Raw genomic sequence first — 27,078 nt, forward strand, 5'->3', positions numbered from 1 at the left:
AAAAAAACAAAAAAAAAGGTTTTTTGTCAGCTTGTGTATTCAATTGCATTTGTCAATTTGGGCACATCGTATTGAATGCGGAACATTTAGAACATCTATTCGTCTATACAGGGTGTCTCATAATTAGCTGCCAACCCTGAACAGACCGATTCTATGATCAAAACTAAGTAAAAAGGTTCATATAAACATGGGTCCGGAAATGCTTCCTAAGGGCACAGAGACCCATTGAAGAGGGAGGAATGGAAATCATTTTTTTGCAATATCTCTCAATCGCGTTGTGATAAATGAATGAAATTTGGTATAATTTTGATGAGCAATTTGATGGACTAATCCATTTATTTCCACAAGATCCATTGGGGTGGGTACGGGGGGGCCCTTGGTACTTTGCGTGTGTAACTTTTTCATCTTTGACTTTTTAACAAATTGGACAGCAAATTCCGTTTTCCCGAACTGTTTTACGTTAAAAAGGTACTCTTGTTTCAAATCGTTATCTTTAACGGTTTCTGAGAAAATCGCTCTTGAATTAATCCCACTTTGGTCAATTTCATAGTAATTTAAACAAAATTATCAAGGTATTCTTATGTCAAAGTATTGTCAACCCGATTGCCAATTTAATAGTTCTAAGCGAAAAAAATGGAAGAGTTTACGGGACAAGAGTTAGTTGATATGATATTTATTTATGGCTTTTGCGATGGTAATGCTGCAGCGGCAGAACGCGAGTACGGGAGAAGGTTTCCAAACCGAAGGCTGCCATCAAGGAGGACATTCCCTACGGTATTCCGCAACTTAGCTGCAACCGCCACTTTTCGAAAGGCACCGGGTCAAGGACGTCCCAGGATTAATAGGGAAGCGGAGGTCCTTGACGCTATTGAACAAGATCCTACGACTAGCATACGGAACATTTCAAGGCAAATAAATGTTCCTCGGCCAACGGTACTACATATCTTAAAGATTTCCTTAACAGAATTGATTAGATGTGCTACTAACATTTCAGGTTGGAAGAATATTAAAGCGACAAGGTCTACATGCCTATCACTATCGACGTGTACATGGCTTGATACCAGAAGATTTTGCGCCACGTATGCAATTTTGTCGCTGGATTTTGTCGCTGGACAACGAGCAAGCTTCCAAAATTTTGTGGTGTGACGAAGCTACTTTTACCCGAAATGGAAAATTAAATTTTCATAATTCTCATTATTGGGAAGAAGAGAACCCACATGTTGTTCGGAGAACAAACTTCCAGCAACGGTTTTCCATAAATTTATGGGCGGGAATAATTCACGACACTCTGATTGGACCTATTGAAATTCCACAACGTCTCAATTCAAATCTTTATTTAAACTTACTTCAAGAAAATCTTCCCCAAATTCTCGATGATCTGCCTCTAAATTTACGACGTAACATGTTTTTTCAACACGATGGAGCCCCGGCACATAGTGGTCGCAATGTTCTAAATTTCCTAAACGAAAATTTCGCTGGACGGTGGATAGGGAGGCACGGACCGGTAGCTTGGCCGCCGCGTTCTCCCGACCTAACCCCGCTGGACTTCTTTTTCTGGGGATATCTAAATCAAAAAGTTTACGCCACCGAAGTCGATACCCGTGAGGAATTGCTGCAGCGTATCAATGATGCAGCCAATGAAATTCGTCAAAACCGTTTTAGCATCTTAATAGCTTCGAGAAGTGTTACACGTAGGGCAAGACTTTGTATCAGAGAAGGTGGAGGGTTTTTTGAACAGTTTTTAAAATAGCTTGTTGTCTGTTATCAAAATTAAGTTTCCATCTTATGATCCCTTCGAAAAGTGACGGTTGCAGCTAAATTGCGGAATACAGTGAGGAATGTCCTCCTTGATGTCAGCCTTCTGTTTGGAAACCTTCTGCCGTACTCGCGTTCTGCCGCGCAGCATTACCATCGCAAAAGCCATAAACAAATCATCATATCATAATTGTTCTACATCAATAATGTGTATTACTGATTACGTATTAAATTATTATTATTATTTTTTGTTTAAATTACTATGAAATTGACCAAAGTGGGATTAATTCAAGAGCGATTTTCTCAGAAACCGTTAAAGATAACGATTTGAAACAAGAGTACCTTTTTAACGTAAAACAGTTCGGGAAAACGGAATTTGCTGTCCAATTTGTTAAAAAGTCAAAGATGAAAAAGTTACACACGCAAAGTACCAAGGGCCCCCCCGTACCCACCCCAATGGACCTTGTGGAAATAAATGGATTAGTCCGTCAAATTGCTCATCAAAATTTAGCTGTGTATACCAAATTTCATTCATTTATCACAACGCGATTGAGAGATATTGCAAAAAATATTTCCATTCCTCCCTCTTCAATAGGTCCCTATGCCCTTAGGAAGGATTTCCGGACCGATGTTCATATGAACTTTTTTACTTAGTTTTGATCATAGAATCGGCCTGTTCAGGGTTGGCAGCTAATTATGAGACACCCTGTATATTTACTAATCATCAAATAGGTTTCTTCTAAAATGTAAATATGTAGTTGCCACTACCCAGTAAGGGCACCTGACACAGAAATTGAGTTAAGAATATATGTAGATTCTTTCACTGGGGATTATTATCAATTTTTTGTATAAGAGGAAATAAACAGGGCCTTATCTAGTTGCCTACCGATTTAGGGCTTTCCTCGTCTGGATTTTGTCCTTCTTGGCCTATCAGTCAAACATATTTATCTAGAGTCTCTTTTGGGCTACCATTGGGTTCTTTGACAAGACAGTATCTAGGCAAATTCTCCAAAGAAAACTCGAGGTTCTTAGTTTATAGGACTATCCCTCCCGATGCCTCATTTTTCTGTTCCCGTTGTTCGAGCCGGCATCCAGGATGTGTTAGAAAGCCACGTAAACAAAATACGGGTAGGCAACCATTGCAACGCTTTCCGAGAGCATCGCAGTTAATGAACATGTCACACTGCAAAAAAATCGATCTGAGTGAAAGCTGAGTGAATTCATTGTGTGAAATTATTGAGTATATTTTCAGTCAATATTGGGCATTTTCTGTATATGATATGATTTAAATTTAACTATTACTCAGCAATATGTTACTAAGACTTGGTTTTTAATTTACTAAATATTTAGTAAAAAAAAAAAATCACTGATAAATGATATGGATATACTGGCTATTGAGTCTCTTGCATTTGGATAGATCACAGACAATTTAGCTTCGCTTCAGACCGCTACTGGAATAGGACAGCAGTTTTAAATTTCGGAATTGCTGATAGATTACACCACCATTCTTACGTGTATCCTAGCAACATATACACTTTGGCAATGTTGCCAGGCGTACTTACGGATTTATTTTGTATACTATTTTTTATCAATATCTGTTTTTTACGTTACTGTAGTTACATAAATGTATGATGTAGGTATTGATAAAAATATTTTAAAGAATCAACGAATATCTATGTACCTAGTCTCATATGATATTCTGCAACGAATAAACAAAATTCGTAATATTTTAAACAGCTTGTAATATAATTTTTTTAATACTTCATGATGATAAATTTATTTAATATACAAGGTGGGTTACTAGTACATCGCGAAATGTAGTTACAGTTTTTTTTTTGTATTTTAACATCCACTTATAGGTTTAATAATTAAACATAGAAAAAAAACTTTAAATACAAATGTACGACTTTTCCTATATTTCTTTCAACATCAAAATTTGCTGGAATAAAATATATGTCTAAAGTAAAAAATCTTTAAAATAATTAAAATTCATACTTGTTGAAATAACAAACAACGATTTTTATAACTAACATTTACAACAACTTAAGGAGAATACCTAAAAACGAAATAACATGAAAGTAATTGTGATGGTACAGTTGAAAATGCTTTAATTTATTATTTATTGCTTTAAAACAAATTCAGAGTTGTCAAACATTTCGTTCTGTATTTTTCTTTCAATACTTGTAAATTTTGAGGTCTTAAATAATATATTTTGTTGAAGTGTCCCCACATAAATATGTCTAAAGGACTGAGATCGGGTATATTTTCTGGCCACCTAAGGTTTCTAATAATATTTTTTACAGCGTTCGTTGACGGGATTCGCCCTCCAAAATAAATTTGCCGATATTCCTGAAGAACTTTTGCACTTATTGCAATTTTGCATTATTGTTATTTGAATAATACAGTTTAATTATGTTTTATTTTTCGTCATCAGAATTATTAGAGAATTATTAGAGTTATTTTGATAATGATAAATCTCATGTATTTTTAAAGGAAGCTTCGTTTCTGTAATTTTTGTCTGATTGTGTGCGAGAGAGATAGAAAAGCTCCCCTTGGTTCTAAGTAGAGCACTCGGTGGGTGAGCGGGGCGTCATAATATATGAAAGAAAAGAAACGGTATTTGCTTATACCTCGCAAATGAATAGAAATATCAAAAAATCTCCCATGGTTCTGAATGGTCATCGAGTGAAAAATGTCTGAATTCCGCATGTCGAATAAAAAAATTGGGACCAACGGTGTGTGACATCATAGAATAAAAAAGTATTTATAACTCGTAAACGGTGGTCTCCCCAACATCCCAGGTTCTGATTGTTAGTTCTGTGTTGAATGCAAAAGGTCCGAAGTCCATATGTCGAAAAGCAAAAAAGTTAGTCAATAATTGCAACAACAGTAGCGAACGCATTATCTTATCTCATTAATTGATGATTTGTTGTTTTTTTTTTTAAATAAATCTCGTATCAACCACCCCTTGAGGTTCCAACAATTTTGTTAAATAAAAAATTAAGGTACTATTCTTAAGGAAATTTCACATTTTTTCATTTTTTTATTTATTTTATTTAGCATTTAACACAAATGTCATTTTCAAACAAAAGATAAGTCCCATATAACCTTTCAATTACATAATTAAATCCATTAAATTTATTTGGCAGTTTTTATCTGTTTCTACCTAGTAAAAAAGTTACCACGCTAAATTTTATTGCTGTGTGCCGGCTAACAAGACCCTGCATCCTTTTAAGGTTGTTAATTTCCAGCATTTAAAGCGCGGTCTGGGGCGATAAGCTATATTGTCTGTGGATAGATCTTGCAAAAGTAATGTAACAAATTTATATAATTTTTTATCTGAAGTACCTAGTTGAGTGATGAATATCGAATTTTGGGTACAATTTCTTTAGTAAAGAAGATACCGTCCTATACCTGAAAAGGACAGTTGGTTGTGTTAAGTTAAGTTAATACTAAAATGCGACATAAGTAGGATGGTATATTTATCGCTAATGAATGAAAAATGGGACATTAACTCCACTTTAGGTACAAATGTACTAAATACCAGATTATTTAGAATAGGTACTCTTTTAACCAGCACCTATATTTAATTTTACTTAAAAAATGATCATAAATGACAGTTGCATTTGCTTTGCAAATGTGGAATTAATTTCAAATAATTGTGATAGAAATGTTTAATAATAAGCAATAAATTACAAATCAGAAAAGTAAAAAGAAACCATGTTCATACGCGTAATACTCTGTTCTTAATCTCTATTTATTGAAAAATAATGAAAGTAACTTTTTATTTTCAGAACACGGTAACGCTGTGTACATTAGGAGTAGGTGCAACATTTGGAGAATCGATTCTGCAGGATTTGCCACGGGACACAACTGTTGTAACACAAACAACATGCGAACTGCTACGTGTCGAACAACATGATTTCAGGCTAATATGGGAGGTAAGATATTAATTTTAGACCTGTTGTTTCTAATTAATGTGCTTAAAACGTTAGAAATTTATGTAACGCTAACATCAAATGTTAAGATTCACAGAGATGTTAAGATTTCAGTTTCATATATAAGTTGCTATACCTACGTATTATATATTATATATACGTCGTAATATTAAAGTTATAATTTTAGTAGGTTGACCCATGAATCAATGGTTTAACCACTGAATTTTGATATACGTACAATAATGTTAAAAAAAATCACATTTATTAAAATTTTTCTGAAGTAATAATATAGAATCGATTTATAGATTAATTTAATTCCTAACAGCTATATTACTAAAAAATGTATGTGAGAAACAAGGCATTTTAGAAATAATTTTGAAAATTTAAATATTTTAAAAATTACATTAAAATGACTCGTTTCTTAAAAGAAGTTTACATCTCAAAATATAATAGAAATTGCTGCATACTTCAAGCTTTGTTCAGGGAAGCTCCACTCCCTAAAACTCTCTAAAATATGCATAAAAAATTTTTGTAAGAACGAGATTGCGTTAAAGTCATCAACGTTGAGTTTTGAAAGTAACCAATATATTGCATACATAGTTGACGGTATAGTACTGCCGACTCATAGGAAATTACTGCATATTTGAAAACCTAAAAAACCAGAACAACGTTTGAAAAATGTTTTTTGAGGACAACGCGTGTGAATAAAATATTTCATAGTCAAGACTGGGTAACTAATATTGGTGTTTTGTAGAAGAGACGTAATTCTGTGCTAAAAAATTTAAAAGAAAAACAAAATATTCACCCTCCTCCTTTATGATGTATGGGGTGTTAGTTATGTACGTCAAGAAACTTTGAGGAACCATTCTATAAGGGCCGAAATAGTTATACAGGGTGAGTCAAAATTCACTCCCCAGCGGCCGGATATATATTCTAAAATAAAAAATAAAACAAAAATGTAGAATACTAAAATCTCGAAAGCGGAGCCGTTTTCGGAAAATTTTGTAAAGAAAAATTCAAATTTATAATTTTTTTGTTTAATATTAACACCATTAAAATCCACCATTTAAATCCATACAAAATAAGAAATAGCAAGAACAAAGATCCTTCTGGCTTTGGCTAACCTTCAAAACCATTACCATTTTCGTTAATACACTTCTGCAATCTGTGGTAGAAACTCCTGGCAACAGAACAGAAATTAGCTTCATTTATTTCCGCTACTGCTTCATGAATCCTGCCAACAGGCACAGTGAAATAAACTTTTCTTTTATGTATCCCCATAACCAAAAGTCTATCGGAATCAAGTCAGGAGACCGAGGTGGCCATGGTGTTGGTCCACCCCGTCCAATCCATTTATTAGGTTCAAAATATGTCGTACTTGTAATGTGGCATGTGCGGGCGCACCTTCATGCTGAAACCACATATGTAGTTGCACATTGTTGTAGAGGAATATCTTCTATCAAACCTGGCAAAATGTTCTCGCAAAAATTACTGTAATTTTCACCATTAGTATTCTTGGCAAAAAATATGGACCTATGATCCTTTTCCCGTAAATAAATATCCAAACATTTACAGACCAATGTCTTTGCTGATTCCGCTGACGTTTTTCATGGGGATTCTCATAATGCCAATAATGAAGGTTGTGGTCATTGAAAACTACTTGTTTTTGTCCGGCCAACTTGATTAGTCTGTCGAAATTTGCGCATTTATTGAACTAAAATTAATAATTTATTTGAAAACGGCTCCGCTTTCGAGATTTTAGTATTCTACATTTTTGTTTTATTTTTTATTTTATAATATATATCCGGCGGCTGGGGAGTGAATTTTGACTCACCCTGTATATAGTTATCAGCCAAATGGAATAAATTTGATAATAAATAAATGGGGGCGTGTTCGTAAAAACGCTCCGACACGTCGATTGGTATTTTTAGTTGCACATTTTTTTCAACAAAATATTTTTATACAGGGTGTGTCATGTAACATTGGTCAATACTAACTTTTTTATTTTTAAATGCAACACCCTGTATATTATCAAATTTTTGGATTCTTCAGAAAATTCTAGACATATTTCATGTACAATGACCTACACCTATCTTCAACTGTTTCGGAAATATTAAGTGTTTTCAGATTTATTGCAAAAATTGACATTAAAAAAAGAAAATTATTTGATTACAGAAATTCGCTACAATACTCAATACTTATTTCCCATTTAGCTCTTGATCATGAGAAAGTAAGCAAAAACCGTTTCAACGTTCCTTTTTACTGATATGAAATGTTGCCAAGACGTTCGCGGCGAGCATTTTGAACATCTACATTGATATTCATTTTTTGTTTTGCTTTTTTACATTATCAATAAATAAACAGTATTACTTATTAGTTTTTAAGTATATATATTTTCAGTCGTACATTAATAACTCTAACAGCACAAGGACATACTATGGTCAACGAAAGGATGTCTGGATAATCGGAATTTATGACGTGTTTTTCCCGCTGTACTTGTTTTACCATATCTGACGGATGCCTCATTTTTGATATTTAATTGTGGTTTGCAATGGACTTTCCTTTAACCAGATGCACGCTATATTTTTCAATTTCTGTGAAGAAAATCAAATAATGATTATCTTGATTCATACATGATTTTCAATGTGAACAGTAAATCGGCCTTTGGGCTGCGGATTCGAATTCAACATCAAAAACTATACAAGATCTATGCACTAATGACTTTGGTATAGAACCTTTTTTTATGTGGGACTGCGTAATTACCGTTCACGACGAAAATCATGTAAGGAATTGTTTGAGAAGACGTATTTTTTCTAGAAAGAACGTGCAAATCACATTTTTTTATAATTCATAAAAATAAAATAATTTGAACAAAGAATTTAAAAAATAATAATATATATTCATATTATTATCATATACATACAGTGTGTCCAAGATAAGGATGGGATAGCATTAGGATATAGGAAACGGTAAGAGACGAATTTTAAAATACATTGCATATTGCCACTTTTTTTACTCTACCCAATGGCGTCAATATATTAGCAATCTGATGTGTCGTCTTCGAGGGGCTATCATCAGGTTAATTTTTTTAAATACGTCGCTGCTATTTTTATGACAAAATCTAGTCATTTTTAGTTCTGAATTAGATAATATTACTATTGAAATCGCTGAATAAGGTTTTCAGCTTGTTTTAGCTATCTATTAGAGGAACAGTATAAAGTCAATACGGCACAAAATATCCAATAATTTTGTTTACTACTATTAGCAATACTAATTAGAAATAATAAAATATTATTTTTTTTTTAACTTTTTTAAATTTTTGATTAAAAAATTGTTGGATATTTTGTGCTGTATTGACTTTTATACTGTTATGACTTCCTCCAAAACATATTTTGATAGCGTTCAGAGACGTACTCACGAAAAATTTTGAATGATAGCTAAAGCAAGCTGAAAACCTTTTTAAGCGATTACAATACTAATATAATCTAATTTAGAATTAAAAATGACTAGATTTTGTCATAAAAATAGCAGCGACGTTTTTAAAAAAAATTAACCTCGAAGACGAAACGTCGGATTGCAAAAATGTTGACGCCATTGGATAGAGCGAAAAAGTGGCAATGTAAATATGCCATTTATTTTAAAATTCATTTTCAAATAAAGCCAGAAAAAAAAATTAAACGATTTTTCAAAATTTCAGGTTTTCCGGATATCTCCGGAACTACCCAGAACTTTAAAACTTTCTAAACGGCATATTGTTAGGTATAAAAAACATAACTTTTTTCTAATTTGAGTCACCCCATATCTCTTACCGTTTTCTAGATCCTAATGCGATCCCATCCTTATCTTGGACAGACTGTATGTACAGGGTTATTCATATAACATTTTACCCCCTTAACTTTTTTTATTTTTTGAGATAGACAAAAATAGTTAAAATAAAAGTTGTAAGGAATCTGTCTGCGAGTTTAATGAGTTTATGAAAACAGAAATGATATAGGGCGTTTCAAAGATACGAACCAAACTTATGTTTTTTTAAATGGAACACCCTATATATTATTCAATTTTCGGAATCTCTCCCTCTTCCTGATTCCAACGGTGTATATATGTTGTAGGTTTACGTAACAATTTGTTCGATATTCTGCTTTGAAAGACTGAATCTCGTCATGAACCATAAATATATCGAAATCGCTATATACAGGGTGGTCCGAATTTTATGCAGGAAACTTCGAGGGCAGACAGATCTCTTTAAAATAATAGGTGTTTGCCTTATAAACATAGGTCTGGAACGGCTTCGTTTTAGAGATACAGGGTGTTAAATTTGTTAAAAAAAATGATTTTTTGTTTATATCTCCGGAATTTATTAACCGATCTCAATAAAATTTGGTATAGATAATGTATGACAGTAGACCTTGCATTCTCTAAAATTCGAGCTCTAGAGGTTCAACCAGTGGTGTACAACTGGACAGGGGCCGCCCTCTTTTTATAAAAAACCTACGCCACTGTATTTTTTACAACATATTGTAACGGATTTATATTCTAATGCACTAAATAAGTAAAAAAGGTAACTTGAATTTTTTCCCTAAGATTCGCCGTTCTCAAGTTATTCATACCAATATATTCCCCTTCTGGCAGACATTTCAAACCATAATATTAAAAGAATATTTATGTTTATGCTTGAAAGTAATAATTCAAATAGATGGTTTTCTAGAGAGTTTAGAAATTATTGGGAATTTGGATGGTAGCAAGAAGAAAGGTCCACAAACTTTATTGCGAATTATTCCGAGCTACACTTTCACAGAAAATTCCTCTTGAAAAGATCTTGTTCGAATTTCATGAGGATTGAACGTAGCTTCATCGATCCAAAGTATTTTTAGTAAGAATTCTGGACTATGTTGTGACTCTAACAACCACTGACAAAAATTTAGGTGTCTCTCTGCATCTTCCGGAAGTAAATTTTGCACAGGTTGTAAATGGTACGGATTTCTACCATCTTTATGTAGAACTTTTCAAAATTTCGATTTACTCATCCCGAGTTGCTGAGACGTTTTTTAATCCAAAAAGATGAAAGCGGCAAGTGTAAAGAATTTTGTTGAAGTGCTTACAAATTGCACTTACTTTTAACGATAAACATATATACTATTGTAATATTATGGTTAGAAGTATCTGCCACAAGGGGATTGTATTGGTATGAATAACTTGAGAACGGTGAAATTTACGGAAAAAATTCAAGTTACCTATTTTACGTATTTTGTACATTAGAATATAAATCCGTTACAATAACTTGTAAAAAATACAGTGGCGTAGGTTTTTTTTATAAAAAAGGGGTGATCCTGTCCAGTTGTACACCACTGGTTTAACCTATAGAGCTAATATTTTAGGTAATGCAAGGCCTACTGTCATACATTATCTGTACTAAATTTTATTCAGATCGGTTAATAGATTCCGGAGATATAAACAAAAAATTACATTTTTTTAACAACTTCAACACCCTGTATCTCTAAAACGAGGCCGTTCCAGACCTATGTTTATAAGGCAAACAGCTATTATTTTAAAGAGATCTATTTGCCCTTGAAGTTTCCTGCATAAAATTCGGACCACCCTGTAGAATAAATATGTTCTCATAGAACCGAAAATTTGACAGATGTAAAGGTGTGTATACATCTGCGCTCCGCTCCGAGCGCGCGCCGCGCGTTTGCAGCAAGTTCTCTAGATTAGTACGGGGTTTTCGAGTTGCGCACGAACCGCACCGTGTGCGCGCGGTTTATTGACTGGATAGGTATAACTTTTTTGGCTTCCCCGAAGTCCAGACTTGATCCCTATAGATTTTTTTCTCTGGGATACTCTAATGAATAGAGTATATAAGAGAAATATATCTCAAGAAATTCGCATTTTAAATGAATCTGGTAAAGTCAATAATTTTAAGAGAAATTTAATTAAAAGGTATAACCTTTGTCTTGCACATGATAGAGCAATTATTGAAAGTTTATAATATGTATATGAATTCGATAATAAACTCTGAAGATTCTCTTATGACTACTTATTTAAAATATCTAATATTATTATTTTATTTTCCATAGCAATTTTTATACTAGCCATTGCGAGATTCAGTCTTTCAAAGCAGAATATTGAGCAAATTGTTAAGTAAACCCGCAACATATATATATATATATATATATTACTGGAATCAGGAAGAAGCAGAGATTCCGAAAATCGAATAATATACAGGGTATTCCATTTAAAAAAAAACATAAGTTTGGTTACTATCTTTGAAACGCTCTGTACAATTTCTATTTTCATAAACTCACAGCAAGATTCCCTACAACTTATTTTTGTCTAGCTCAAAAAATAAAATAGTTAACGGTGGTAAAATGTTATATGAATAACCCTGTACACTGATTCCTCATTTGAAATTCATGGATGTTCATTGGACGACGTAGGTATGTTATTGTAAATTGACTAAAACAGTAACATTGATAGTTCACTTTCTGCACCAAATACATTAAAATTTTATTATTCATTTTCTATTATCAAAAATGACCTAGTATAAATAGTAGTAAAACAAAACATTTAACCAAAACTTTATCAGATTATTTTATAGATAACGTAACATTATTTACAGTATATTATATCTTATCACATGATAGTGTAGTGGGAGTTATTTTTTACAAAACGATAGTAAATGAATTCCTTCTAATTATGTGTACTTGCACGTGCGATAAAATAATAACGCCAGGTCATTCGCGTTTCTATTATTTTAGTGATTGATGTGATTACTTAGTTGATGTGCTTTTCTTATTAACTGTGTAACGTTTTCGTTTGTTTCAGAAAAATAAGGAATTGATGAACGATGTAGTTTCGAACTGTAAACTGAAAAACGGTAAGTCCATTCTAATAAAGTATGTATTAATAATAATTATAGAGTAATCAATTTAATTGTATATGTTTCCTATTAACATTGTCATAGAAAGTAAATACAATTTCGAATTGATTTCTTCAAATATCTACTTCTATGATATATTGAAAATTAAGATATTGTCGCGGTATCAAATGGATCGCTTGATGGCCCTCGGTCGTGGCCTCACATTGGGCGCCAGGACGCGGAATTGGCTCGGTTCCGCTAGCTCTTGGTGGCGATGACCTATTTGCTTCTTCTCTATACATCATGAGCGGGTCATAAACTCTCATAATGGGATCGGTTGGATTGTGTTCCTTTTCACACTCTGTGCTAGGTAGTCAGAAGCCTGCTCACTGGTGAAGAAGTTCCCCGGTATCTCATGTAATTCTCTCTTGACGTGAGACCTTGAAGTCGCCAAAAAGGCAAAATTAAATTTACGATCCTCCGCCATTGTAGCGCTCGATATGCTCAGGTCCACAACCTAATTGAGTGGATGGTGTGGCCTAAGATGCCTTGGAAGCACTGACACTTGTGTTTTTCCAAATTTGGGCACTTTGGAAATATTTATGGTTCGGGTTTTATTTTGTTCACTCTGTATAGCACTTGCAGCCCTTCATTAATTTTTCGAAACTAAGTCGAAAATTTTTCCATCATGGCTCTTATCGGCAACCTTAGGGGTAGATTTACCACGGGTAGTCGTCGTCGTTCGATGGAATGGAATACTCTCGGTGTGATATTTCTCGCCCTGAGGGCCCGATGGTCGAATTTTGGGAATATCGGCGATGTCGGAAACGTATAGCGCTCGCGCTCGTTCGCGTTCTTGCCGACATCGATGTAGCGGCTCCGGAGCGATTGCATATCGATCGCGCCGTCTACGGAGCTTCAAATGAAATTTTGGAAAGATCCGCAATTTTTTCAAACGCACAAAAAAAAGAACATTAACATGTTGTTAATAAATTATAAATGTGTACATTGGAAGCTTCTAATCCTAAAAAATCCCAGAAAAATTGCCTATATTAAATAACATTTCAGTATTTAACATTAACCTTTAACAAAACTGTTAAATTAGTCATCATAAAATACATTTCTAAGTGGAAAGTTAATAATTATACCTAAAGCAGATAACGGAATGTGTTTAATAGTAATTAACGAGGAAGATATGTTTTTAGATTCAGGTACATGTAGGTAAATAGGAATGTAAGGAAAATATATACTAACTATTCATTAATTAATCAAAATTATGTTTTTAATATATTGGCGGTATTTGGAGTTCTCCAAGTTAAAATTTATTAAATATTTAATATAGTAATTATTTTCACTAGGTAGCATTAGTTGGCTGCTAGTTTCTCATTGGATTTCTTCGATAATTGCTACTATTTTTCTCTGTGTAAAAATAAAATTGTCCGCCATTAATAACGTGGTACCTACTTTATTGTTTTCCACAGCTATTCCTACATTGCACCAATCAACCACCATTTAATTGACTTTAATTTGATTTGTATATATTTCACATGTTACTTTAGATGCTTATTTTCCTTGTCCAATTATTTGGATATCGACACCCATCTCAAAAAAATGAAAACAAAAGGGACACATCAATCTCCAAAATAATTCTCCTTTACGACTATGTCGGCGTTCCCTTTTATTGTTCCCAATGGAAAGTCTGGTGCCATTTCCATCAGCATTTTAATTTATTTATATACCTAGTTTTCATTACATATTTATCTCCCTAATCTCTTCGATCAGATCGTTTTTCGTAAATTATCGAAAAATAAAAAATAAACATTTATTATAAGTATATTAGGGTGGCCCTAAGGAACGAATTTTTTTTCGCGTCTCTTGTGAAAATACGTTACTTTATCATGTTTTAAGAGCCCCTTCAAAAAATCACCTCAAAAAATTGTTTTTTAGAGGTCGCTCAAGATTTAAAAAAAATTTCAGTGGTCAAAAATTGATTTAAAAAAAAAAATTTTCTCGTTATTTTATCATTTTCTAGGTTGAAAAAAATCTCAATTTTGAAAATTTCAAATCGATATTTTAATTCCTAAAGGTCATTCATAAAATTAATTTAACTTTAGAAGTAGTGTACCTAAAATGTTTTCGAGCGACCTTTAAAAATAAATATCAACGAACTAATAATTTTTTTTATTGAATTTGATGAACAAAAAAATAGAAATAAATCACAAGAAACTTAAAACATTTCTCGAGGCAAAATTTACTACCACACTGTATCAAATATTTATAATTTTTAAATTTTTTAAAATTTAAGTGTCTCGTGATTTATTTATATTCTTTTGTTTGTAAAAAAAAATCAATTTTTGACGATTTTGGAAATTTTTAAAAATCTTGAGCGACCTCTAAAAAAATTTTTTTGGAGCTGTTTTTTTTGAGGGGGCTCTTAAAACATGATAAACTAACATATTTTCACAAGAGACACGAAAAAAATATTCATTTTTTTTTTGGGCCACCCTAAATTATATAAATATAAATTATCATATTTATTATAAACAATTATACAATTTAATACATTTCTTATTCCTGAAATTTTCATAAAATCCGCTCATACATAAATACAAGTGTATAACCCGAGGGGTTATTTCTTATTTGTAAAAGTAAAATAAATCGGATAATATCTTGTACATTGTTCAATATATTGTGACATATGCTTTCCTACTCGAACTTACAACAAAAGCACTTTGACGTGCATTGAGAAAAAAATTACATGGGCATTGTAAGAAAACATATTATCTTTTTTTATCTTTTAAAAGTGATCGATACGATAAGTGTTTTAACAAACGATTTTGAGTTTTTTGAACTTCACGAATTTAAATATAAATTTAGTACCCGTACGAGGTCTATTTAGAAAATAATTGAACTTTTAGAATTATGTGCCAATGGAGATATATGCGGTAGGGAGCAGTACGTTGCGCTGAACTTCCTCTGTAACCACATGTTCTTGGATTCCCATTTTTATTTAGTTTTGGCGATATTGCTATTTGAGTGCAACGTGTTTAAGTGTTAGTGACGATTTTTGAAATGTGCGATTTTCTGGAACAACGAGGCAACGTAAAATTTTGCGTGAAGCTAGGAAAACTTTTACGGCAACGTTTCTACTTTTCAAACAAGCTTACGAAGATGATGCAATGTTGCTAATGGTTTTCGCGATTTAAAAGTGATCTCATTTAACTGAAGATGATCCTAGACCAGGTAATTTTGATATTGCAAAAGAGGTTAGCATCTCAATTGGATCATGCCATGAAATTTTGACTGACATGCCTCCAGTTGCACCAAAATTTACTCCTGTGTGATGACCGAACAACAGAAAAAAAATCGTGTGGATGTTTGTCGGCAATTCCTTGAACAAACCAATGACGATGTAACATTAATTCAAAGGGTCATAACGGGAGAAGAAAGCTGAGTTTACGGCTACGACATTGACACAAAAGTTCAATCATCACAATAGATTGGCAAAGGATCTCCACGCCCCAAGAAAGCATGTCAGTCTCGAAGCAATGTCAAAGTGTTGCTCAGTGATTTTTTCAATTTTGATGGAGTTGTGCATTTGGAATTCTTAAGGTGAAACAGTGGACCAAGTCTACTATCAAGATGTTGTACAACGGTTACGTGAAAAACTCCTCAAAAAGAGACCAAAGTTGTGGTGTGACAACTTATGGTTCTTGCACCATGACAATGCATCTGCACACTCAGCTTTGTGAATTCGCCAGGTCTTGTGCCAAAAATCAGATTCCAGACCTGAACTCTTTGCGTTTACTTCTTATTTACGAAATTAAAATCAGCGCCATTTTCAAACTATTGATCACATCAAAGCAAATTCGCCAGACGTTAAATGTCATTTCAAATTAAGCTATCCTCGAACTTTCCATGGTAACCCGTTGCCATGGAATGTTCAAGTAATATTCATGTATAATCAATATATATTTCACAGGTTTTATTTCATATTACATAAATGTTACATGAATTTTACTTAAAGATTCAATGGCAACAGGTTAGCATGGAAAGTTCAAGGAATTTTACCATACTTTTTATTACAGTGTAGACGGTTTATAATTATAATAAAGAAGAGGTCCTAGACTAGAACATTGATACATGCCTGAGGTAGTCAATAATTTATTTTAATTTGAAGCGGGTGTCCGAACCACAATTTAGGTTTATAGATTTAATAAGAAAATGCAAATTGTCACTATAAAAAGTCGCTAAATATTGATCTAACTTGATCCTTGATGTCTAGGTGATTTGAGACAAATTGAGTGAACAATTTCGTTAGGTTAGATACAACAGAACGTTTAGTCACAAATCCCTGCTCGTTTGGCAAAATATAAAGTTTGATATTGTTGCAAATAAAGGTACAAAGCCATATGTCACAGATTTTTGTTAAGTTAAATAAAATCCTAATAGATCCATAGTTAATATGTAATATATGATTGAATACCATTTTTCAAAATGAGACTATCCCTAGTCAGCATCGGGAAGAGTAGCAATACAGACAATAATACAGGGTGATTCACAACTTATCCAAAAAAATTTGGGAATAGATGCAGCATGAGAAATGGAATCAATATCGTAAAAAAAATTTTTGTAAAATCCTTAGTTTCCGAGAAAAAAAATATTGAAGTTATAGTACATTCAACCACTACATAGCTGGACAACTGTAGTCTCTAGCGTCATTCGCCACGTGGCCTCAGCGACTCCGAATACTGAATTCGGATTTTGCAATCGTCGTTGCTATATGTGGTGTTTACAACAGGTTTTTAGTAGTTAGTGTCAAAAATGGGTAGTTTGTGTCAAAAATAGTTTGCGTGTACTCGAAGTTGATGGATATCGTTTTAATTTATGGTGAAGCATTTGTGTTATGGTGAAACAAGACAACATTTATGTTAGTTCGTAGAAACTGAGTACAACGGACCCAAATGTGTTTACACATTGGTGGATAAAATTTTGAACAATTGTTGTAACATCGGGTATGTCAAATGATTTTATTATTTAAAAACACAAATTAATTTTATGAATTAATAAAGGCAGAAGCAGTTGAATTTGCCGATATAAATAGGTGCGATAAAATTCTATTTACCTACATATTTCTTTCCTTGCGAAAGTTTTTATCCGTTTTTATCACACCGCCATGCCGGTCGCATTGTGCGAGGTCAGGTTTTACAGTGGACCAGTTTCCAGTGCCGTGCAGAAGTGTATTTTTAAATCATTTTCGAACTGCCCTCTTTGATTTTTTCTTTACAAAATTGTATTTGTAAGGGTCCCCTGTACATCCAGAATTTGTTTTTTGGATATGTTCTGAATCACTCTGTATATTACAAATATAATATTATTTAGAAAAAATGATATTTGGTCGTCATCACTAGTCATCTCTTTAAATTTGAGAGTCGGTAAACTGGTTCATCAACGTCAGTGGTTTCTGGTTCAATTGAATTTTATAAACTAGACTCCATTGACCTGACTACGACTACATTTTTATACTCGTACTTAGAAAACGTAGTACCCACAAGTTGTTCTTAATACAGGCCACCGCCTTTTGTAAAATTAAACAGTTTTTAAAGTAACTGTAATAAGTGATAGGTATCCCCATATTCCTCTTTCAAATATCAATACTTGAGCATACACGATATAAAAAATGTGCAATTTTGAATTAGACTATCGAAAGGCAACTTTTTGAATAAATTCAAATATCTCGAGGATAATTAGAGATAAAATTACGCGTAGTATCCAAATATGCAAAAATATACAGGGTGTTCCATTTAAAATAAGCAAGTACGTGGCAACTTCCGATATAACCGGAAGTGCTCCAACAATGGCACTATTTTATTTAAAGTAGCTTCTGAAATATTCTAATCGGCCGTCTCCGTAAGGCTGTATACTCAATAATATAGGTAATTACACTGACAATGAATTATAAGTAAGGATATTCGCGTTGTTCTAGAAAACCGTGAAAGATAATAATTAAACTTTTTTCAGCGCACAATCTTCAGAACTACTGACTGGGACAATCTAGAACAACTATAAAAAAAAAATTTTTTCTCATTTTCCTGAAAATTGTGAGATACAGAATTTTTCCTAAAGCACATTGGTCGAAACAATTAGCACCTACATTCCAATTTTGGCAACATAATTCTACATAGAAGCACTTATTAATTCATGTTTCCATCGTTTTCCTTACCATTACCGGTTTTAAAATTGAAAAAAGTTGAGCATTTAAATTTTTTTTTAGAATAATTGAAGAAGCTGAATGCAATTTCCAGTTTTCAGAATAACAGTGAAACCTTGCAAATTTTGTTACTTTCACTGATATCCTATTTTTAAAAATAAAAAGATTGTCTTTGCATGTGCATTGGCAGATAATAACTATCCTCTGTAGTATATTTGACGAAACTTTCAACCATGTTTTTCTTTTAATATAATAGTAATAGTTTAAATTATCGATATTTAAGCAAAGATCTTCCATAATTTTTTTGTTTATATTATAATATTAGGTATATTACCTTTCAAACTGATCGTGTATACTCCTTTAAAACATGTTTAGAGCTTTTATTGATACAAGAGCTTTCTCATGTTACAAATGATATAAGGCAGGAACTTTATGTTACAGAAACATAATTGATGACAAGAACTCGGTAAAAACTCCGAGAGAATGTAGACAACAGTTTACCACTGGCTACTATTATTTCACTCTACAATTCTCCTTTGTTTACCCAAAGAGAGCTACGCGTATTTACAGCAACTTTTGTGATTTAATGTCATGTTGAAAAGGACATTCAATAAAACACTGTTTAAAATTATACAGTATGTCCCACTATCGAACTAATGCATTCGATACTGAGTAAAGCATTAGTAGTAGAATTGGGTTCATAACTAATAACCATGAAACTGACCCAACTAAAATTTTTACAAGCTCCTCATCGACACCAACGTGATTAGTTGGATTAACTTCTTTTATTGCATCCCTGCCTCTAAAATAAACAGTTTTCAAAAATTATTATTTTTTTAATTTTAGCATATGACATCGGAAACTTGGTGACATCAAATAAATAAACAGTAGTAGTTTGTATTATGCTAGTAAGCGACAATACGCGTCTGTGGTGAAGTCGTGTGTCGGTCTATGTTCACAATACACAATGCTACTGACAGCTATAAAATCGCGTGTCATATATTTGACGAAACAAAGCATCAGACTCACTTACACACGCACAAACGACAATAAAATGCACGACCAACGTCTCTCACCAAAAAACCTTGATTATTCACCAACACGCCAGGCCGACAGGCAGGCATTAGGAATGTGCTAGATATGTATCGAGTAAATTGATCGATGCGAAGCTTCAGATCAAAGGCCCGGATAGTGACATTACTAATACATATGTGAAGTAGTTGATGCTTCGCCACCATTAGTAAAAACTATTAAACTATTAAAAACTTCGACTATTTTAGATATACGCCTGCGACCTGTAAATATTGAATAGTCATTTTCGTTTTTGAAATGGGTTTTTACCGATCGCCGGAGACGATTACCCGCTGAACACTTAAGGCAACTGTTAATTATTTTCTACATTCATTTTCCTTATTAATAAGAAATCATTATTTTGTTAACTTTTGCTGGTACTTATTATTACGTTCTATACATATTTATTTTATAGTAAGTTCTATGTGAAGCGTTTAGTGTAGAAAAATAAACACTGAGCCTTTTTATTTCATACTATTATGCAAACACTTACATATACAGGGTAAGTTATTTTAATCGATCCACGCAAATAGCTCCAACAGTTTAGGTTCTAGAGAAAAATGACCTCTATGAATAAAGTTGTAGGGTTTGATGGGGGAAAACAGTTACTGACCTTAAACCTAATCCTGAGGTTACCGGTCAAGGTCAATTTCAAATTTTCAAATAAGAGTCCCTATAATTGTTTGAATAAAATTACATAAAAGAGAACTTGGCCTACAGTCAACACTGTACCACATTGCAGCCGCCCTACATTTCTGATCGCTACAAATGAGACGGCTTTAGAAAATTTTATCTACATGTTTACAGAACTTTATTTGAAAACGGTATTTACGTCCTACGAGATTATCGTTTTGTTAAAATCTTATTTTTATTTAAAATTTATTCTGTAAAAACATTTTAAAGAGCAAAAACTGAAAAAGTCTATGCCAAAGAAAATAAGAAAGCAGAAAAAATATACCAAACAGACATAAATCTTGTACATACAATATTGTATGTACAAGATTTCCTAGTTATTTTATGTAGTTACAAAACCCTTCTCTACGAAATTTTAGACGCGCGTATGATTTAGTGGAGGAGTTAATTAAGTTGATTTGAGAAGTAGATTAAATAACGATGACGAGTCTTTGGAAATAGTTTTTTTAAGATATTTTTGAAACTTTTCAACATAAAAAAATGAAAATTGGAAGTGGATATCATCGAATTCTTCAAATAAGGATAATCACAGAAATTCAAATATTAGTCACAATTTACAGTTTGGAAGTTTTTGAGGTGAATGCAATAATTGTTATTTTTAACTGAACGTATAAAATCACCTGCAAAGTTTGAGTATACTCGTATTTACTAAAGAGTTAGATGTGCAGTTCTTAATATCAATATGTGTATACATATACCTAAACGTTAAAATGGAACAAAACATTTTAGAATTATTTGGAAAAAAAACAAAATTTGTACCAACATTAACGCTATCTAATAGGTAATTGAATCAACTTGGTGGAGAGGTAAATAATAACTATAAAATAGCAAAATAAGTGAACAAAATTTGAATTGTTAATAGTATGACTTTTTATTTTGTAATGATACTCATTTAATTTTATATAAGCTTATCGCAAACTCAATATTTTTAAAGGTCGAAACATAAAAAAGTATTAGTGTTCTTAATACTTTTAAATAAATTAAATTTGAATTGTTATTAACATGACCTTTTATTTTGTAATGAACGCTTTTAAACTTATCGCAAACTCAATATTTTTAAATGTCGGAATATAATAGTAAAAAAGTAATAGTTTTTTTAAATACTTTTAAACAAATTGCCTAGTTTTATTTTTTAAATGTCTTTTTCTTTTAACGTTTTTAATATCATACGAGTTATTTTAGAACTAAATTACCATATGAGAATATTCGAGTAAAATAAAGAAAAAATAACTCGTTAACACGTTTTAGCACAGAACCCCCTACACAAAAGGATCTATTAAATAGTGTGTGGTGCGTGCCTTATCATGTAATCTTTATCACCTACAATAATTCTGTGGTCCTCGGGATAATTTGAACGGTTTAAATAATCTATATACTTTTTGGTCAACGATAAATTTGATAATCGGAGCCCACGACAAGCAATTTCCTAGAACGATAAAGCAGCTTTCCTGATATCATCCGTTCAATTCCTTTCAATCAATTTATCAAGTTGTGGAGAATTCGCATCAGGATATTCAGTTCGCAATTCACCCTTAGAGACATTAGGTTAAATTTTATAAAATACCATAACTTCAGTGCTTATCGTTTATTTATTGTCAGCAATAAAATTCCCAACATAATGGTAACAATAAAACTTGTTAATAGCCAATTTCTGAAAAATTTACCTTTGCTAATAGTTTTTGCTTGGCTAAAGACATGAACAAATGCAATCAAATAATTTTTTATTTCTGTCAAAATTGATATTTAAAGAAAATGTCGACAATGTTATTTCTCTCAATTTCGAAAAAGGGCAAAGGAAAAAAATAATTTTAAAATTTTTTACCGACATCAACTTTTAATTCTATATTTTTTTAAATTACTTTTTATCTAACCTTTTTAACTTGTTATTTCAAGGTCAAACCGAGAAAAAATCACTATATCGGGTTAAGATTTTCCCTCAACTTCAAGCACGAGACCTATCCAGAACCTTTCTTACCGCAAAGGATGAAAGTGTTAGTAACTAATAATGCTGTATAAAATTGTAGTGTCGGATTTTCAAATGTGATTGAAAAAGATCATGTTAATGTGAAGACTCGTCATTCTATCCAATATACATAGATGAGCGAGGCAAAAATTGCTTTGAAAGACATGCTAACTATTATTAGTATTAGAATTAAATAGCTTTCAAATAAATTAACCCTGATGCAACAAGATCAAATGGAATGGAATAAAGCGACCAAAAAAACCTGCAGTATTCCCACTAAATCCTATTTATAAGTTACTCAGTTTAACCTCAAAATGACATTGATCTTGACTCAGTAGAGACAAAAGGAACCCTAATTTAGAATCAGCGACCCGAAAAAACATTTAATTACTTTGGTTGCCCCCGTTATAGTGGATTTTTCTCAGTTTGACCTTGGAATAACCTTATAATGATCTTGAGCCTGACCTAGCAAGGCCAATCAGACCTCGGATTCGGAATTAGCGACCCTAAAAATATATAATAACCATGGGGATTTTGACTTTGAAATTACCTTCAACCTGACCTGACAAAGTCAAACGGACCTCGAAAACATAAGGATATAGTGGTCTAGTCCGATGCACAGAATTTTTTTGTCGGGCTTGTGTTATTTTTAAATTTGCATCACATTCCCAGATGTTAAATGCTTTTTTCTTCAAATAATATTATGTCGTTTATATGGCTAGTAAGTACTTCTAAGTGTATAACACATTATAATACTATAAATTCAATTTTGGTAATGAACATTTATTTTTTTATATTTATTATTTATTATTAATATTTATAGTAAAAGTACAATTGTGAAGATTTAAGAATCCTCAACTCCTTGCAATATCAGTATTCATGATAATATTTCTAGGGTCAACTGCTATTAAAGATCCATTACTTGCACAAATTAACGTCTTTTCTATATTTATTTAAATATTCATCCCCCAAAACGGTACAAGTTCTATTCTTAATAGTTTTAGTGTTAGGAATAATTTTAATTAGCAGCAAAGATCCCATGTTTTCAATATCATCAATTGTCATCTTCACTAGTTCGTCTCAGAGTACTGCGTTACATTTTTTCCAGTACACCAATTCTCTAACTTGACAAAGGCAGCTTCATATACTGCACCAGATTTCGTCGGCAGTCTACAGCTATTCTAGCCACCTCTACCACCTGGGGAGGTTCATCAGCCACTTCTATACTCATTTTCAGTCCTTAACCGACGCGACAACTAGTTTTAAATATTTATTTTGAGTACGTAACTATGGTAACGATAAATATATGCAGTGAAATATGTTAAATATTCAATATTACAATCTTTATTTAAAATTCGTTTTTTTCTTACTTATTTTACTTTATTTTACCTAGAATTTATAACGTATATAAGATACTTTATGTGCTTCGCATAGATTGTCTGAACGTAGTGAACTTTCCACGCTTAGCAAATAAAGTGTCACTTATTCTCCTAATATCATAATATACTATTATTATAGCTTATTCAGTATTTACTTGAATTACTACTGGTCTCATGGAAACTGGAAATGTCATCTTACAACATACACGTCAGGCAAATGTGCCTTAAAGTTGTTTCAAGACTTTGGATGTGAGCAACGGGATTTGATTCGTCAACGACCTGGGACGACATTTTATGAGCATTCTCAAATATGTTTACACCATGACAAAGTTTGAATATCTATAAAAATCGTATTGAAACCCATTGGGAAAACCAAATCATTATCGGAAGAAGAGTATGCGATCAATTGATGTATTAACTGTTGACCAGTTCATGAAGTTGACAAAGGTCAATGTAAAGGCTGACCAAAAGATATGTGTTGCATACAGGAAGTAGTCCATAAAGTGGAAGGAACTGAATGTCTCAGTTTCCTCAGAATCAGATAAATCACATCAAGATGTGATGAGTTCCTCAGCAAGAGAGATCCCTTGGATATATGAACAGGAAAGTAAATCAAATGCAGAACATGCTAGTTGCGTCAATTAGTGGTTTGAATCTAAATGAAATTCTAAAACCAAAATCGCTACAATGTGAGAAATACAGTGACTATGATCGACTCACAACAGACTTGAATCAAAGACTTGTCCACTACAGATGAAAAGATACAAATTCTGACTTTGGCACCTAGTCAATAAAGATTAAAGTGATGGAATTTGGTGTCTCTGAATGAATGGTAAAACAAGCTAGAAAGCCCAAAAGTGAACGTGGCTCTACCTGGAAAACAACATGGGAAGAAGCTCCCTGAGTCTGAAAAGTACGAGATGAAGAGTACCATCTTCCGAAACATTTTACTTGCCTTAACCATCGAGACACCCAAGACGATTCGTAGAGAAAAAAATTGCTCCTTCTAATAAAAATGAACAAAATTAAAGAATACCCATTTTGAAATATTTGACTTAAAAATTGGGTCATGTTCTGCTTTTTGACAATTTACAAGTTTATAGTGAAATATTTTTTCAAATATGATAGTCATTGCTGTCATACGATTAGTTTCATAGTCATACGAATCAGAATGAGTTACGAGAGCATGTGAAACTTTTCAGAAACGTCGTGGCTGACACAGAGCAATCGGTAGAAGCCCCAATCAAAAGTATGTCCACACCAATTTTCAGCAAAGTTAAAGATGGTCGAATGGGGAGCCATAGGCCACTTGATATGAAAGGATCCTTTGATATATTATTACTAGATACATAAATTGAACTATATCTGATTTTCAATTGTTTTCAAGGAATCTATAGTGTTAGTAAAAAAGTTAAATGACACGCGCACGCACACCCTCCCTCACACATATTTAATTTGCATAATATTTCTTTCCAATACTCAAAATATGATTTTAAAATATTTTCTCAAATTGTTGCTTTTTCACACTATTTTAGGGAATATTTTACCGTTTTACTAAATAAATGCCCTGGTAAATCGGTTTTTGGGCTGTGGATTCCGAGTCAACATCAAAGAATACACAAAATCTATGTACTCATATCATGTTTGGGGGGCTGTGTAATTGAGCACGGATTTATAAGCAAAAATGTAACATTTTTTATCTTCCTCTATTTTTTTACAGACGCTGTAAGTTGCCTTGTATGAAGAGTAACGTCATTTACCGTCAGAGCTGAAGCTATTTAGTTGTTCTACACAAAATATTTTTAGCCCAGTCATTATAGACATGAAAGAGCCTGTTTCGGGAAAAAAATACTATTTCTCTGCGGAATATTGTTCGGAAACCTATTATAAATAAAATATCAAAAAATCAACTCGAGGCCAGTTGGGAAAATTTGTTTTAACAGTGGTCAAAGTTATGGAAAAGTAGTTTTTTGACTCACGTAAAAAAGCTATTATTCATAGCGAAAAAAAGTTTATACAAAAAAGGTAGGTATTAAATAAGCCTATAAAATGAAAAAAGTCCGATTAAATTCCGATAATTTGTTTATGCACAAGAGCTCAAAAATGGTCGAAAATTGCCGTTTTTTTTCAATTGCTAATAATTAATGCAATTTTCATCGCAGACAATTGAAATTCAGGATTTTTTAGGCTTTTTACACCCTTAATAAGTGGTAAAAATTTCAGCTCGAAAGCTTCATTGGTTTGGCGTTGGCGGAATTTATTATCTAAGAAGATGCTATTTTCATTTTTCCCAAGCTCACAGGCGTTGTAGGGTTTTGATCATTAGTTGTTTTTGTACCTAAATAGTTGTATTGACGTAGGCATTTACTGAGAATTTAGTTTTTCAAATTTAATTTGTTTAAAAATGACTGAAAAAATGTGAATATTTATTAAATTGTTGATAGGTAATTATTATTATAAAATAAAATAGTAACCTCTTTACTTTAGTTTTCTTCGAATTTAAAAAAAAATCGTTGTAAGTTGATTAGAAGCTGGGATAATGTTTTTTATTTATTTAATCGCAGTGACCTTAATTATTAATATTAAGAGCCGAAAGAGTAACCGCAAAAAAACCCATTTTTCGCCCCTTTTTGCGTAGTGTGTAGCAAGAACGGGGAAGGTCGTCCAGAGGTCTCCGTGGGCTTAAATTGATCGTCATGAAAAATTTAGGTGAGCATAATTCGATTTTTCCAATATTTGTCCGACTTACCCCTACATAAGGGGTGGAAACCACCCCTAAAACAAGAAACGTGAGAAAATGGTCGATCAATTCTTGGTAAAAATTGGCGGGAATTTGAATGGCAAGGAAGAGATCAGGGATGTTCTTCCAAATATGCTCAAGGTGAAAAACATCCCCCGCGTGGGGGTAAAACCACCCCTATTGCCGAAAACCAGCGGCAAATGATGTTCCCTTCATGAATTGCCTTTTTTGTGCCACTCTTCCTTATAAATCCAAATGATATGAAATACATGCCCCCATAATTCGTTCTTCTGTCGGATTCTGATCAGTTACCCCTACTGAAGGGGTGGAAACCACCCCTAAAACAAGAAAACAGAAAAAATGGTCACCAAAATCTGGGTAAAAATTGGCGGAATTCCACATGGCAAGGGTAACATCAAGAATGCCCTCCTAAAAATGCTCAAGGTGAAAAACACCTCCCGCGTGGGGGTAA

The 27,078-nt window shown here is 32.8% G+C and overlaps 1 protein-coding gene across 1 annotated transcript in view; it reads left to right on the forward strand.

Annotated features, from left to right (window-relative positions):
- Positions 1 to 5,577: 5,577 nt before the first annotated feature.
- Positions 5,578 to 27,078, forward strand: part of LOC108912795 (rap guanine nucleotide exchange factor 4) — a 101,381-nt gene continuing 79,880 nt past the window's right edge. The window contains exons 1-2 of the mRNA XM_018718179.2: positions 5,578 to 5,696; positions 12,516 to 12,567. Of these exons, the coding sequence (XP_018573695.1) occupies positions 12,531 to 12,567 (37 nt within the window). The 5' untranslated portion in view covers positions 5,578 to 5,696; positions 12,516 to 12,530. The remainder of the gene's footprint in view (positions 5,697 to 12,515; positions 12,568 to 27,078) is intronic.

Source organism: Anoplophora glabripennis, unplaced genomic scaffold, assembly GCF_000390285.2.
Source record: "Anoplophora glabripennis isolate ALB-LARVAE unplaced genomic scaffold, Agla_2.0 scaffold738, whole genome shotgun sequence".
Taxonomy (NCBI): Eukaryota; Metazoa; Arthropoda; class Insecta; order Coleoptera; family Cerambycidae; genus Anoplophora; species Anoplophora glabripennis.